General features: G+C 42.4%; 1 protein-coding gene across 2 annotated transcripts in view; it reads right to left on the bottom strand.

Annotated features, from left to right (window-relative positions):
- Positions 1–17,246, bottom strand: part of ano2b (anoctamin 2b) — a 36,135-nt gene continuing 18,889 nt past the window's right edge. For both annotated transcript variants that reach the window (XM_035528623.2, XM_027015853.3), the window contains 9 exons: positions 16,044–16,155; positions 15,339–15,396; positions 14,961–15,061; positions 9,909–10,060; positions 7,692–7,844; positions 7,536–7,588; positions 5,759–5,928; positions 3,330–3,435; positions 1–2,352 (listed from right to left, as the gene is read on the bottom strand). In XM_035528623.2, coding sequence (XP_035384516.1) covers positions 1,966–2,352; positions 3,330–3,435; positions 5,759–5,928; positions 7,536–7,588; positions 7,692–7,844; positions 9,909–10,060; positions 14,961–15,061; positions 15,339–15,396; positions 16,044–16,155 — 1,292 coding nt within the window. In that variant the 3' untranslated portion in view covers positions 1–1,965. The remainder of the gene's footprint in view (positions 2,353–3,329; positions 3,436–5,758; positions 5,929–7,535; positions 7,589–7,691; positions 7,845–9,908; positions 10,061–14,960; positions 15,062–15,338; positions 15,397–16,043; positions 16,156–17,246) is intronic.

The raw sequence follows: 17,246 nt of genomic DNA, 5'->3' as shown, positions 1-17,246 counted from the left end.
AATGATTATCATGGTAATTTATGATGTCCCACAGAGTTACAAAATGATTAGCATGGTCATTTATGATGTCCCACAGAGTTACAAAGATTTGACAAAGATTACACCAAAATTAACCTGAAACTGTTTTAGAAGATTGATCTTGGTAGATCAGGCTTGCCATTACTTATGTTGTTTTAAATATTTTACTTAACATCTTATGCCTCCCTATGTCAGGTTTTCTGGGTTTTTTCTGTTTTTTTCAGGCCTTTTCTAAGCCTCCAGCCTGGTTTGTGTGACTACATTACTCAGTTTTGACAATATCCAGAATTCTTCTGGCTCCTTCCCTGAAGCTGCAGTGTGGTGAGTTGCACTGTGACTGTAGAATACAAATGGCACCTTGATCCTTATTGGCAAGTCATCCTTGTGGGGAAGTGACAATAAAGACCGACTATAAATTGGGAACAAGCATAGCAGCACCATAGAGCTGCTGCTTTCACAAATAAATTTCATATACATACAATGTATATGGACCTTTGCATGAATATGAAGTACTGTGGGTTCTTTAATGTGATAGCTGGGGGCTGGCCTTCCTCCTCCCAGCTCCAGGCCACGTAGCACTGACTGTTCCTTCAGGTGATCAAACGTGGGGAGATTATGGATATGGCCACTAATGGGTCCCAGCGGGGCCACAGTCATAAACATATCCTGCAGTATACCAACTGCTAAGCTGTAGTCCGAACATTGGACCAATAAGTGAAGACTTAAATATCTTGGAAGAAGTTAAATCTTGTCTTAAAGTTAAGAGCCTGCTATAAAGTTATACTTTTTAGGCTGACAGTGCCTTGGCCCAGTTGATTTATCAGTAGGTAATGACTATTGACTAGTCTTATTTAGACTAAAACATACTACAGAAGCCCATTAAAAACATTACAATGAACTGCAAGATTCAAAAGGTTTATGATATGGCCATGAATGTGTACATTGGGCCTTACCTGTCAAAAGACCCCATAACACATATCTCAGCAACTTACCTCAGCTAAACCACCTGAAACATGAACATTAAAAAACTGAACAAATCACCGTGAAATATACAGTGATTTTGCATCTGTAGAGAAAGAGATCTGTAACATGATTTGACACTCATTCAGTTTTATGTATTGGGTTTTGTACAATACAATTTGTGGATTAAAGTACAGTTTCTTATTCCTTATTCTTTATTGACCACTGAATTTCAGGCTCTCTATTAAACCAAGAGATGTCACATTATTCAGATAAACAAATAAAGCCTACAGTGATGTCATTACCTGAGAAAATGAAAAATTATATTTATTTGCTGTGATACGCTACATCTCATCAAATTTGCAAGCAGTTTTGTGTTTGTGCAGTTACCCAAATTGTGCAATGACTGCATGAGTATGAACCAGATGTGCACTTTAGTGTTGGAGTGCCCCCGCCCCACAAAAAAAGAAAGAATCTTCTTCTCAGTTCAAGAACAGATGGAGGGAGAAAACATTCCAAAATATGTGAGAGGCCCCTTGGATAAGAGTCCTGCTCCCACTCCAGTGTCTATGCTTGTCAACCAGTCGCTCTGTGCATGAGATGATTGCAAGCTGTCCAGTGAAGCCTCTGCCCGGGTGCCCAGGGCAACCGTCTCCTCCATAGATTGCTTGGACATGTCAAAGTAAAAAAAACCAAAAAACTAAACAAAACAAAAAACAAAACAAACACGGTGCTTGTGGACATATGCTCGGACATGCAGTACAGAGGTGAGTAAATAATGACCTCTTCTGCTTTCTGCTTTTTAACTCCAGTGAAAAAACACTGCAAAGAGGGGTTTGCTGGCCCTCAGCAACAAGACGGACAGCTCGGCCCTGCCCTCCTTTGTCTCCTAGTCCTCCACTCCGAGCACTGGTGCTTCGGAGACTGCCTTGCCGGCAGATCCGTTTGCGGAACCCGACCCCACCCCCTGACCCCGCCTCCCTCTACTCACACAGCTGTGTGCCTGCCTGCGTCGCTGTGGGGGGACATGGAGGCCTGGCGGGTGAACTGGCTGAAGCTGGCAGCACGGGCACGGGTGCGGGGCCGGGGGGCCAGAGGGCCCCAGCCTGCAGTGGGGTCGTCTGGCTGGGTAAGGTGGGGCAGAGGTAGCTGCACCTCGGAGGCTGGCTCCGACTCCAGCCGGGGCTGTGGCAGTTGCCGCGGCAGCACTGCCTCTTTGGAGAAGAGGCTCTGGATGAGCTGCAGCTTCTCCTTTTCCTCATTCATGAAGACGTCCACCAGCAGGGTCTTCTCCCTCTTCAGCTGCTCACTGATGTTTTTGGGCACGTCCGGGATTACCCAGGCCACCAGATAGCCCATGAACATTACCAGGTTCTGAGACACACACACACACGATGATAATGGGTAGGAAAGATGAGAAGAAGTAGGCCATAAGCTACAAGGCAGACCAAAAATAATATGTAGATTGGTAAAGCAGACACGCTCAATATCTCAGTGTTATTCCCTTCATCAAGATGTTCACCACCAGTGGGATTAAGAAGGTTACTTTCAATAATATTGTGTTACAGATGACTGATTAACTAATTTAAAAAAAAACGGTTGTAATATCAGCAACCTATTCAAATTACGCTGTTAATTTTGAATTATTTCCCATTTAAGAACTGTATACTTTGCCATTTAAGCTTTCTCGAAAAAATACACAAATATGATGCTTTTAGCACTAAAGAGGTTTATTGTTAGCATTAATATATTTTAAATACAAAATGTTGCTGAATGTATTCTGTTACTGCTCAACCTCACCAGCACTGGTCAATGTCAAATCAACTGGCCACTGCACAAAGAGCCAAAAAAGTGACTTATGATGCTGAGGCATAAAGCAGGGGAAGGTATTTCTCCCGCCATTTCTGACATAAAGCAGATGGCACTAGTACAACACCTGGCCAAAACTGTTTATTTCCCCATTAAGAGAACTCAAGCAGAGGTGCCAGTAGTTACATCTGAAAACCACATTACAGCATTTGCATTATAACAAATCTCAATGAGCGACATTTATGCTGAGTAACAACTCACAAACAGGTACCAGAAACATGGGACAATGCACTTTAAATATGAGAAATGTAAGCTCATGCTGCAGTGACAGCCAAGCTGCTGCTCGCTGGGACATGTGTTATGCTTGAAGCAGCATGCATAATGTGATGTAACTGCAAACTGTGACTGGGTGAAAAAAATATTTCAGCCCATTGGGGAAAAAAGGAAAATCCTTTTTTGCATGAAATTATTACGTAGTGTTCGAGCTAACATTGCTTGCACGGGTCATGGTGCTTGGTTTCTGCCAATATAAAACACTGTACCTGGAACAGTATCACGAAGGCCAGTCGTGCTGCGAGGACTGACCAGTACTGTTTGGAGAACTGGTAGGGCTGCGGCGACCACGGCGGTTCTCTGTAATCCTTGTACCTGCAGGCAGAGCAGCAGGTAAACACACCAGGGGAGCGGCATTTACGGTAGTTGTCGTTAGCCATGGGCTGTTTTTTGAGCTGCCAGTAAACAGTGTGAATCAGTAGCACATAACTCACACATTCTTTTAGAATGTTAGACCTGCGACATATTTATCGATCATTCTAGATGATTTAATTCATAGGACCAAGGAGGCAGGAAAGATGGCTTTTCTCACAGCACCTACCCTGCCTCCAGTGTTTCTCCGCAGTATCACGTTGGACTGCAAGAGCTTTCAGGTGTCACTAGCCATCACAAAATAGATAAAGAGTTTAGTTGGTGCCTAATGTCAACAGATGTATCTCAACACGTGTATCTCTGTAAAGATACATCTGTACAAATATTGCCATCAAAGGGAATGCATTCCTTGCAGAGTACAGTTAAACCTTCAATTTTCAGAGCTCTAGATTAAATCAAGTGTAGTCTACATGGCATATTCATCACAATTCTGATGTCCTGTAATGAATTATGAAAATGAAGCTTCAGAGCTGATAAGATACTCTTGCTATATACAGTAAAGCCTGGAACTTTAAGACTAGTAGCCCTGTATAGCCTGGGATTCAATTTATGCAGCTGAAAGAAGTACAAGAACATGATATGGTAGCGATAAGGATTTATTTGATTTGGACATGCTTAACTGCTGTTTCAGATTATTTGGGAAGCCTATTTATAGAAGTTTAGCAGTACTTTATCCCCTCTGAGCCAGCTACATATTCATCACTCATTCAGAAACCTTCACTCTCACAGACCTTCCCTCCCACAGACTCACACACACAAACATGCAAGCACAAACGCAGACACACACACACAGGGCTCGTAAAACCCACAATCACTCTGCCACTAGGACCTCTAAGGAGAAAGGCTAAAGTCTGCCAGCACAGAGGCGAGCCCACTCCCAGCAGCCTGAGCCAGGAGACGTGGCCTGCCTCCGCCAAGCCTCCTCGTGACCTGCCTAAGCGGGCATCTAGGCCTGGATGTGAAGTGCTGGCATAGCTGTGCTGCTACTTCCCATCAGCTCATGGGGAAAACACAGGAAAGACCCAATTCACAAGAGACTAAATTAGATGAGGATAATTATCACTCACCACTCTGGTGATTTTTGTCCCATAAGACTTGACCATTATGCGGTTTGGAAAAAAAAGCCCATTCACATGACTTGCAGTTCTGAAGTGGCTAGAGTAAAGGACATTTTGGTAAATCAAGCACGTATTTTGGGGAGTGCCTGATTTCTTTTCTTTCCAGTATCAGTAAGTAAGGTAGGTAATCAGAGGCATGTACACAGTCATGCATGTGACTAAAAATTCAGATGAATGGATTGAGAGAAATTAATTCTTCTCAAGCATATGGATTGCAGAAATTATGGATGTTAGGAGGACATGCAGCTCCAGTGTAATTTTAGCCCTGTGTGAACAGCTACTCCTTTCTTGTCAGACCAGTTACAGAGTGTGAAAGAAACATACAATTATAGTGTCACTCAAAATACCAAGGAATAAAATTATTGGCATCACTGGTATATCAGTTCAGATGAATTCAGAAGTTCATATGAATAAAGAAGTTAATATAGCTGATCTAGAAGTGTATTGCCTAGCCATTATGGCTCAGGGGGGAGAGAGGGCAGGGGGTTGGGGGCTAAAAGCATGTATGATGTCAGTGTTTTTGATATGTGGTTAAACATCTAAATCCTTGGAGGAAGCCCAGTGTAACGTCTGAGCCATTAAGACCAGATGCTAAAGAGAGAGTGTGGACATCTTTTTCCTTCATCTTCATTACAACTATACAACAGCAAAACATGGATCACAAAGGCAGTGTGGCAGAGCTATTAAATTGAGAGAGACGGTGTGCTTCATTTTAGTTACAAACATGGCTGATGTGATAGAGATGAGACCTCTGTCCTAAACAGTGATGTGTATAACGGCAGGACATGTTTATTTGAGCCACAGCCGAAAACCCTAGAATGAAATGTAGGGCAATCTTTGGCAAATGTGGTATGGAGGAGTTAAACTCTCATTGACTTCATTTTTTTTTTTTTTTTGGTAACAAAGCCCTTTAAAATAAGGTCCGACAATTCAACTAAACTAACCTACCATGCAGATGCAGAAGTCACCTATGATATTCATGACTTGCATGCACTTGGCTGTCTTTTCATTTTATCCCCTATTCTCCCTGCTCCAAGCTTCACTTAGATGGTCCCCCACCATTCAGCTGACTGCATTACATTAAGAACCCTTTACGAACCCATGGTGCAATAAAGTAGAGTGTGCAGAGTGGAGCGGCAAGGGCTCACCTGCACACGCTCACAGAGGAGCCTACAGGAGCCGTGCCTTCTTTAAAATGGCTGACGTTGAAGTAAGACAGGGTGTGGTCGATAAAGCCATTCATGGTGCCAGTCTCGCTGTACATGTACTGATAAACAAGCCGAGGGATGAAGTCAGATGTGAAGGAGATGACGAAAGCCTGAATAATAAACACAAGTATATGAGGCAGATTAAACAGCTGATAGCAGTTTTTTTTTTAAATTCCATTGAATGACTCCACTGACTTCTACTGAATCCCATTTAGAACAGCTCTCCATTCATCTCGGGCAAATGTCAACCTCACATTTGTACTGATGACAGGATATGTGGGATTACAGATTAATGAGGTTGCATCTAGTGCTAGTGAAAATACATACTTTTCCTCTCTGCTGAGCTCATATGAAATCAAAACAAATTCAGAATGTTTCTACATTTGGGAAAAATGTTTGAGGTTGTTAAATAATCTCCATATCTGTATTAAAATGTGCAGTTGCATTTTTAATGTTGGGTAGATGTGTTTCTTTTTCTTTTTCTGTTTTTGGGGGTGGGGGGGGATGTTTGTAGGACATTTAAAAATGAAAGAAAGCCAAGTAATGTGTAAATGTCTTAGAAAAATATTTAGAGTTTACCAGTATGGATATAGCACCCTGTTTTACAAGTATTAAATTATGATTATGTTTTCAACATAATTTATGACCCTGTTGTGACTAATGAGTAAGAAACTCTATTCCAAGACAAACAAAGGTTTGCTATTGGAGATCAACGAGTACAACCCATACTTCATTGAATATTCAGAATGTCTCTCTGAACAGACACTTTCCCAAACTGGACAGCTGACCTTGGTATAGCCATTCTGATCAGTCAATCAAAACATTGTTATAAATCATAGTCAAAACAGGGTCATAAATTCATACTTGCAAGAAAAACAAAACAAAACAAAAAACACATAAAGAGGAATACATCTGCAACTTCTTTTTACATTAGTAAATGTTATTTTACATTTAAAATCTGAAGTATTTTTGTAAATATAATTTTACAAGTATAAAATCTATTTTCCATAGTGAGCTAACAGTTAATAAAGGCCTGCATTAGATGCAGGTCACCTTCACTGCACAATCCAGCCTGAGGGTCCTCTGCTTATTTCACCTCATACTGTACAAATCACATTTCCATTCAGCTGTGTTAAAGGAAATTAGCCAGAGCTTTGTGAGTGAGAAGTTTATGTATTTAAGGACCTCTCCTTAAATACGTAAAATGTACAATACATAATATTACATCAAGTGACCTCGGAAGAACATGTGTGAAACCACACATGTAAAATAAGCACAACCCTTTAAGATAATTTTTTACTCTTTGGACGACGACCTGCTTAATACGGCACACTTCAAAGCATTCCATCAAAGGTTTTCCTTGGAGGTCTCTTGCCCATATTGAGCAGAGTGCTTCTCTGACACTGGAGACTGAACAATTCCCATTACAGGCCCACAATCACAGGGAGAGACAGACCTCTACCCTAGAATGGAATGAAAGTAGTGTAACTTTTGGGCTAACTTTCATGTAACTCTTCCTTTAGGCTCCTTTAGGTCAACAGATTCATTAGGGTGTGGCCTTCTGTGCTGTGACTCCTCCCAGATCTCTCCAGCTTTTGTAACCTTGAGCATAACAGGCAAGCTTGTGGGAGGCACAGGTCTACAGCGAGAGGGGTGTGAGGTTTGGGGAAGGCCGTGCACACCGACTACAGCCCGAGGGCAGGAACCTGACACTCACATTGATGATGATGGAGAATTTGCACATGCCACTGAGGATGTTGTACCATATTCCTGCAAGAGAACATTGACACGCAGGGTCAGGTTAGCGCTGACAGCTCATCCAGAAAAAGCACTTGGTGGATGGTGTACGGTATGCATAGGTGTGGCCGGGTACCGATGTCTTTCGCACGCACGGCATCCGGTCTGCGCAGCTCGGTGACAAACTTCTTAGCGTCAAGTCGGATCTCGATGATGTTGTTCAGGAGGGCAAAAAGTGGTGCCAAAGGAAAGGAGGCCACAAACAGGGAGACAAAGCCAAACTGGATGACTGTTGGGATGAAAACCACACACAAATAAACAGATTTGGCACACAAACAGGCACTGATTAGAAACATGAAGGCCATAAACAGCAAGCTTTACATTCTCATCTGTCTTGTATATTTCACTGAGGGACAGACTTATTTGTTCTTTACACTGGCCTATAAATCCGAATGAGCTTGAGAAGAGAGAGAGGAGAGGAGAGGAGAGAAGAGGATATATATACTTTGTAATAAATATATATACACCCTGTATAAATATATTTATCACTCTGAAATACATTTTTCCTGCTTTGGGAAATATAAATTTAGTTTGGTTTATATGTCTATAAGCAAATGATCTTAAGGTGGCTTTGCTAAAATAAGCACGCAGAACCACTTTATAAACTGTTGAAATACACCCTTAGATTCCATAGATCTAGTCAAAATTGGACTTACTGAGAACAGGAGCAAGCTTATAATTAGCCTTCTGGGACTTGACTACAGCTGTCAGACATATCTAAGCATTTGTTACAACACAGTCTGAACAACAAAGGACTTCCAAGCGACGCAAAATTGTAAGAACCCCAATAGTGTGACGAGCTGATGACTTTCTCCACTTAACCAAAGATCTATAGTGATGGGTAATTGCAGCCTGCTTACTTTGACTACTATGACAGAACACAAAGGCCCCAGACACACATGGAACATAACCTTTGTGGGAAATGGCACTTCCAGCTTCGACTTGACTGACATCACCATTTTCTCCTCACAACAAAACAATGGCTTGGGCAGATCAGGCCGGGGGGCATACTACTAAAACACCCAAGACCGTGACGCTATACTCTTTCAGACCTGCAAGCTGTGCATGTCCACAGAAGTGCAGTTAGTTCGGACAGCAGTTTCTGCCATTCACCGTGCACTACATGTGTCCCTTCTTCCTCTCTCTCTGTCTCTTGCTCTCTTTCCCTCCCTCACACAGTTCCTGTAAGCATATTAAAGCTCCCATTCTCCCGTTAACACACATTTGTCCTTTGCTCTCTTCTCATGTGTGGGCCAAACCACTGTAGTGGAGATAACCTTAAAAACCAAAACGTCAGAACAGTACTATTGTCTGTTTCTCAATTTTCTTCCAGTCACAGACTGAGTACCTTACAAATTAGGTATGAAATCACTGAAACCTGAAACCATTTTGTTACATTTTCAGGAAATTCTAGTAGAAAAGATATGCCCAGTTAACTTTGGACCAGCAATTTCCCTTCACTAGAAAAGATCATTTGAACTGTAACAAATTTACAGGGACACCTACATATACTACAATCCTATTCAAAATCCCTGGCTTCAAATCCCCCTTTACCAAGAATCAGAACTCTAGTAAAGACAATTTACAGTTACAGGCTAATATGGATATGAAAGATGAGTACTTTGTTTTTGTGGTGTGTTCTAACATCAACATAAATTATTTTTTAAATCTATCAGCATTCTGAAAACTCTAACTACAGTACAGCCTGTTATGCTAACATGCTTAGTTTGATGTAAATCTCTATATTTATTTCTCTCAATCGTAACAACTTGTAATATATAAAAACATTCATTAATGAAACAACTGTTGTCCTCTTGAGCTGGTGGATTATATGGGTCAGCTGAACTCTGCTGTATACATTATGGATCTTTGAATTAGTCATGTCTCAGTGTATTGACAACTGATTAGGTTTTTTTGGCCTTTATACATTATACACAACACAAAAGGTGATGTAAAATGCACCTGGATTTGAGCACGCACATGTTAATGTTCACTGATATTATGAGTCAGTCATGAAATTCTATACAGATCACGCTCTCTAATGGAAAAAATGACCTGCACATTTGTTGATCGAAATTATGACCGAAATAGAAATGCAGGACTCGCCCACCTCAGCTTGTCAATGCAAATAAGATCCAATGACAGGTATACTCTACAAGTACAGGGGCCAGTCATAAAAGGAAAACCTGGAGCCTGGGGTCATAGACACATGCATTCCTACAGGGCTCGGCTTCTACAGACACAACCCCCTCCTGGAAGGCTCCACCCCCTCTAGGATGAGGTCATCACTCACTCATCTCCATGTATTCAGGTGTAAGGCCTTCAAAGGGCTCCAGGTCAAAATCCAGGTGCCACTGGCGCAGGCTTCGGCTGGTCTGTTCCACGCCCTCCTCTGGGTCTTGCAGGTTCTTCTCCCTCAAGGAGCGGAAGAGCTTCTTCAGCTTGCTGTGGGGCAGGTGAACATGGGCCAGCGCCGAGAAAAGGTGGAGTGAATAGGAAGAGGGTGTGAGGGAACAAAAAGCTCCATGTCAATTAATAATGCATGAACGTGGCATTTGATCAACTTCAACTTGAGCATATATCTTACACATGGACGTGCTCTCTGGAAGTTGATATGATTATGCAATGTCCTTTTCATGGCTCATGGCCTTGTTGGTGCCATATGATTCATTTTATTTAATCCGATTTATTTTTTTGTTTGTATAAATAATGTTTTTTACAATGCAAACTAAATTTTAAAACATTTTTTTTTTCTTTTCATAAACCAAAACCCCTTATAATTTCCCTATTTCTTTGTAACTTTGTAATTTTGCTGTTAACTGATTAGAAATATAATATGAAATGGCAAGTAAGTGCAGTACATAATACCTGATATATCAGCAGCCCACGGAATGATTCACAAATACACACATACTCAGGAGTCATCATCATCCAGGCTAAGGAGCCTGGAGGAACCATCGACTGAACAGCACGCTTTAGAAACCTCTGATTAGCTCAGCTTTATTTGTCTCTTCCTCCAGCTTTTAAAGGTGAGTAGTAACACACACACACACACACACACATACACACAAGCACACACACACAAGCACACATGCACATGCGTGCGGGGCATGAGTCTGCTTGCCAGCTGCAACCAGGCAGCAAAACACGAGGGAGGCATGAGGACAAATGGATGTTTAATTGCAGAAGCCCTTGGCTCACCTGTATGTATCCACCTCTTGCACACCAGCCAGCAGACAGCAGGTGCCACACCTGCACCCGTCTTTCACCTATCTATCATCTAGGCCCCAGAGCTCAAGGGTCAGTACAGAACGTGCGGCCATAAAAGCAGGTATTAGTGGCTACCAGGGCAGACAGCAGATGGCTCTGGAACAGTCACCACTATCTCAGGCCTATTACGCCTTTTACTCATTACAAGACAACCTCCTCGCAAACAACCAAATGAAATAACCCTAAACCAAATGGAAAAATTGTATAGCAGCATCCAGTCAATACAGTGTTGTCAGTGGCATATTTCCTCATGTAAAATGTTGCACACAAGTGACCGATATGGTGACATGCTCTTGCATGTGTGCTGAGCTGTTCACGGTTTGTGCCATAAAGTTACAGGGCATGAGAACAATTCCAGCCTTATAATGCTTTGGTAAGCACATATTTAATCTCAGTAATCAATGCCATGCCACTGTAATTAGCAACATACTTCAGAAAGGATCGTACATGTCAAAACTCTCTTGCAAAATGGTAAGAGTTAAGAGTTCAGTGAGGAACAGAATGGTTAAGATTAAAAAATGTAATCTTAAATTTGGATCAAATTCCCTCTAGAGTACAGTTCTGGAATCAGCTAGAAAGTGGCCAATTACATTGAACAATTCATAAATAAAACATCTAGATGCAAATGTTAGATGCAAATAAACATTCTTGAGTTTGACTATTGCCATTTTCTTTTTTCTGCTTCCTTTATATATAGCAGCACAAATTTACTGGCTTATAATGAACAATTGTAGCAGCCAAAACCCAAAATCACCAGCATTAGCCAAGCATGGTCGATCAACCACCTTAACCATGCAACTTATGCAGCAGATGCAAAAGGCTTCCTACAGCTGATCCTAGATTTCCTACAGCTGGTCCTAGACTTCCTACAGCTGGTCCTAGACTTCCTACAGCTGGTCCTAAAGACATCCTACAGCTGGTCCTAAAGATTACAGCCGGATGTGAAGACTTCATACAGCTGGTCATCAAGACTTCCTACAGCTGGTTATAAAGACTTCCTGGTCCAACAATACTGCTGCCTTCACAACCAATTACAGAAAGAATTTCATTAGTATGTAACATGTTAGCTGACAAACAAAACTAATTAAATTACTGGTCAGTTGCACTTGGTGTTCGGACATTCCAATGCTTTTTAAATCAGCCTGCAAAAGTCTCAAAAACAAGGGACGAGGCCTGGTCTGTCCCCAGACGCCACCCCTAATGTCTGTACAGTCATCACGGAGAGAGAACCAGGGGACAGAGGAGAGGAAAACACTGCCGCCTTCTGTCTAGGGCCAAGCAACGAGGATGATATGGACAATGTGGTTCAAACCTCTGCCTATTAATGGCCCCAATAAAAATGACTAAATGTAACTGTTACATTATTTATACCCCAAAACCTTTTACTGAGCATGACTTTTTAATGCCTTTGGATCATAAGTGCTTTTCTCCAGCTGTGTTAAATCTGTCATTAACCAGCTGTTGAGGTGCATTTGCATTTGGTCATGCTCTAGATTTACACATGAAAAAAAAAAAAAGCACAAATGCACACACACACACACACACACACACACACACACACACACACACACACACACAAAGCCTGGCTAATGCTACAGTGCAACAACATGGACAATGCTTGACATAGTAAAATCACACCGCACACGCACACACACACACACACACACACACACACACACACACACACACACACACACACACACACACACACAGAGCCTGTATGATGTGACAGAGTATGATAGGCAGTAGAGTAGTCTGTGGGGAGATTAGAACTATGATGTAGGTCAGGTCTGTGTGTAGAGGGAGTTGTGGGATATTGAGTCCTCCTGTCCCCCCTGGCCTCCATCATAATGCTTTGGCACCAGGCACACTGCAGCCCTGTGCCAATAACGAAGGTGGGTATTTATAGAGCAGAACAGGAGAATTGGTTTAAAGTCACGCTCTCCTCATTCTCCTCTCTCGGGCCTTTCCAAGGACTCCACTCTTGTCATTTGCATTCTTTCGCGAACTACTTTAATGTGAGGATTTTTTCCCTTGAAAGTTTAAATAGGCATAAGTGCAGGAAGAGTGGGATTGACACCAGGAACAGTTGAAGTGCGTCTCATGGCTGTGGCACAGTTTAATTTCAGACCACCAAATCAGAAGTCAATCAACATGTCCAATGCACAAGATATTGGCAGTGTAAGGGCACGTTCACAGTATCCATTGGTTAAACTTAAAAGCATGAAAAGAAATGTCACCTCTAAAACACCACAGAGGTATTGTCACGATTAGTCCCTCCCAGCTTCCGTGTTCCATGTTTTCCCTGTCGTCTGTATTTTAGTTCTATGCCATAGTTTAGTTTTCTCCACCCCTCGTTTTATTGCTTACACCTGTACCTCGTTTTTACCTTTTTAAGTTCATGTATTTAAACCCTGTCGTGTTCCCTGTGTCATGGCTGTTCAGTGTGTTTGTTTATTTCATTGTGGTTATCTTATTGCGTTTATTTGAATGTTGGTTTGTACCCTGTGTATCCTAGCCTTCGTTTTTCTTAGCCCCAAGTTTTCCCTAGTCTTTGTAATAGCCTGCTTCCCCGTTTGCCTTCGTGTGTTTTTGTTTGTTTGTAATGTATCCTCGTGCTCTCCATGTTGGCTCTGGACAGCTATAACGACTCTGATTTTGGATTTGCCCATAATAAATATCGCTCTTCTCCACATATGCGTCTGCCTCCTTACTGCTCACTGTTACAGGTATATACACTTACAGCTGTGTGCACATGCTTGATCATATTGTCATGCTTTCTCTCTCCACACACACACACACACACAAACAAACAACAGGTTCAGTACCCGATGAATGATTGATGCCAGGCGCTGCTGTAGGAGCATGCGGTGTGCCTGGTAGTGTAAGCAACCATTTTACAGCTGCACACCATAACAGATGTAAGCCGAGCCATGGTGCCAGAAACATGAGACATGCTGATGGGCTGGCGGAGGAGCGAGAAGGGGCACGGCGCCGTGTGCCTTGAAACTGGCACGGCGCTTTAATTAAAATGAGTCAGAAACCCGGTATGGTATAGAGGTGATATAGGGGTGCGGTTGAGGAGTGGCGTGCTGCTTTGACCCAGGATAGGCGTGTGGGTTTGGGAAACCGAAGCCAGATATAGGATGTCCAGGACACATGCTGGGCACACGTGTTCTGGGGGACGTGAGCACTTTTCTGAAGGAGAAGGTGCAGGATGGGAGGCTGAGCAGCAGAACAGCAGAGGTTCAAAAGAGGTTAAAAATGAATTTTCAGTAACGGGGAATGTGCGGCCCAAGGCCCGTTCTGCTCCGGGGAAGCTGCGTCCTAGTTTTTAATCCTTCCTGTTCAAGAATCCTCCTTGTGGTAATAACTCATCACACACATGGGTCTTGCTGTTAGATGTAGCCTCATCTAACAAAGAATAACTATTGATATTTTTGAAAAAATGCAAAGAAGAAACCTGTATATTTTGGCTCCATGGTCACTTTGTGCTGAGAACTGGTTAGTCCAAAACTACGGATTCTAACATATACACATAAAATGGAGAGCACATAATGTCTGCTTCTGCATAAGGTTCTCTGTGGGCCTTTAAACCTCATGATCCCAGTGCATAGAAGTGAGTTCTGCACCAGGGGAAACAAGCCAAGCACTTATGACTTTGATTTGATCCCATATAGTAGCATATCTCATTAGCATTTAGCTTGATTATTGCTCAAGTGCTTCTGAGTTGGAGACACATGACAATATGCTAGAATGTTTGTTTCTCTGTCTGTGTGTGTGTGTGTGTGTGTGTGTTTGAGAGAGATAATGCAAGACAATAAACATAATGAAAGTCAAAGAGGGACAAGAACAGCCCAGAGGATTTCCTAGAGTGGAAGAAGCCAAGGAGCCCTCCAAACATGCCTCAGTCGTCCAGGGAGTTCTCTGACAAAGCCGTTATCAGAGGAGAACAGATTCCACCGTCTGCTGGCAAGTCTATTTCAGATTAAAGACAGACCAGGCACAACTGAGCATGTCTAACAGGGAGGTCCACATGACGGAGGTGTGAGGCCTGAGCGGAGGAAGCACTTACGGAATTCCGATTTCAAAGACGTTGTTCTGAATGAGCTGTTTCCCCAGCATGATGATGCTGAGCTGAATACACAACTCAATGAGACAACCACCAGGAGCACACTGAAAGATGGAGAGAGAGAGAGAGAGAGAGAGAGAGAGAGAAGGAGAGACAGAGAGGGGGCAGAAAGAGAAAGAGAAAGATGGAGAGATAGAGAAAGAGAGGGACAGGGAGAAAGAAAGAGAAAGAGAGAGCAAGAGAGAGGGAGAATGATCAAAATTTGCTCTCAATATTAACAAATAGAAATACACACAAAGAATGACAGGAAATACAACACACATGCACATACACACACACACACACACACACACACACACACACACACCCAACTAAATTCACCTCTTCCATGCGGTATTCATTGAAAATATACACATAGTCCCCTGGCCGGCCAGCAAACCTGTTGAAAGGAGGAGAAAGCCAACAGTCCCAGCTGGTTAAACAACTCCTCATTTTTCTGCCTCTCCCAGCAGCCGTCATAATGAGCAGTGTGTCTGGCTTATTTTAGGAGCAGTGTTAGCACTCAAAGCTTCCTCCACAGGGAGCAATGAGCCAAAGAATTGCCTTCTGCCTTCTCTCTGACCACTTTTATCTGTCATTATCACACAACATACAGAAAACAAGAGTGTGAATACATGCATATAAGAAGTGTATGTGTGGGCGTGCGCGCGCACGTGTGTGTGTGTGTGTGTGTGTGTGTGTGAGAGTGTGTTTGTTTGTTTACATGCATGAATGTGTCTGTGTGCATTAAGGTACTGCTTTTCATCACTACTTCCTGGTGTTCATTTTGAGATTTTGTACAGCAGAACAATTCATCAAGCCATCTCTCCCTCTCTTTCCCTCTCTCTCTCCCTCTCTCCCCCCGCTCTCTTTTTCTCTTTCTCTTCCTTTCTCTCCCCCTCTCTCTGTCTATCTTTCTTTCTCCCCACCCCTTAACCCAGTGTCTGAGAATCCTGACTCACTGACACTCTCATTCCTTTCAAAGTTTCCTCCCCCAGCACTAGTGGTGAAATGCTCTAGCTTTAAGGATGGACCTTGTTCACCTACCTCCCTTTGAAGAAGGCTACATAGAAAATGGGGGCGTAAGCGTTCATGAACTTCAGGAGGAAAGCCTTCAGAATCAGACGCTCTTCAAAGTTTGTCTCTGTCTTTGGAATCTCTGCAAGCACATCAAAATAAGAGCCTTAAGGCTGGGGAAAACAGCTCCCATGCTACTGCCCAAACTTCATTCCTTCCAATGTACATTAACTCTTTTTTAATGTATATTTGACATGTAAGCCAAGCTAGGGTAAAGAAAATCCTTATCTGGTCTAAGAAATACGGTCAATGTAAACATTCTTGGAACGTTCAAAAGGACTTGACATAATCATTGGGGATATTAGGGGTTTCCAGCAGAGCCAGTTACAGTGTAAGTTGTTCTGGGATTAATTATATCCTTCAAGGCAGTTGCTGCTAAATCTTCATTTTACAATGCAGATTATTGTCAGGGCTTCAGCGATGCTGGCAATAAAAACATAATAAGTTCATAACGCCAGCACTCACAAGGCACATGAGAGAGAGAGAGAGTGAGAGAGGGAGGGAAAGAGGGAGAAAGAGAGGGAGAGAGAGTGCTCCAAGGTGTAATTAAAAGGTTTGTGAGAGGAAGGCATTTTAAACACTTCAAATTAAACACTGGGTATGTGGTGAACTGGACTTGTCTGTTAGACTAGCTAAGTGCATTAAGAAGTACGTTAAAACACGGTATATGTGGTGGAGTGTTTATGTCTTATTCAGTAACCAGTAAAACATGTTCACCCCCACGCCACCCTGCTCATTTATTTAAAGGTCTCTTAAGGAAATCCGGTGAACGTCCACATGCAAAGCCTCTTTTCCCTGACTTTTCCACATGAGCAGGGATGAATGCTATCAAACTTTCATGGCCACGTTATGATGGAACACATACAGAGGTGTAGAGGACAGAGGAGGAGACAGGAGGTGTCTTGACACAGGCAGCAAGCATGGTGGCAGGTATTGTTAACAGTTGCTCCAAAGTTTGGTATAAGTTTGCAATGCACTGCTGTTCAGTGGAAATTTGATTTGTCCCAGTGGGGAAATAGTTTTTCAGTAAAAAAATATCATTTGTGATGGCAGTAAAAAAAAATGAAATACAAACCAAAAATGCTAGGCCTTCTGAAATGGCAGGTGACTTCACCTGCAAACAAGGGATTTTAAAACAGTAAATAAATGAATGTAGGCAGTATATAGGGAATC

The sequence above is a fragment of the Electrophorus electricus genome, chromosome 11 (genome assembly GCF_041902795.1).
Source record: "Electrophorus electricus isolate QZ-2024a chromosome 11, ASM4190279v1, whole genome shotgun sequence".
NCBI lineage: Eukaryota > Metazoa > Chordata > Actinopteri > Gymnotiformes > Gymnotidae > Electrophorus > Electrophorus electricus.
The sequence above is the reverse complement of the archived record's forward strand: the minus strand, read 5'-3'. Positions and strand labels throughout refer to the sequence as shown.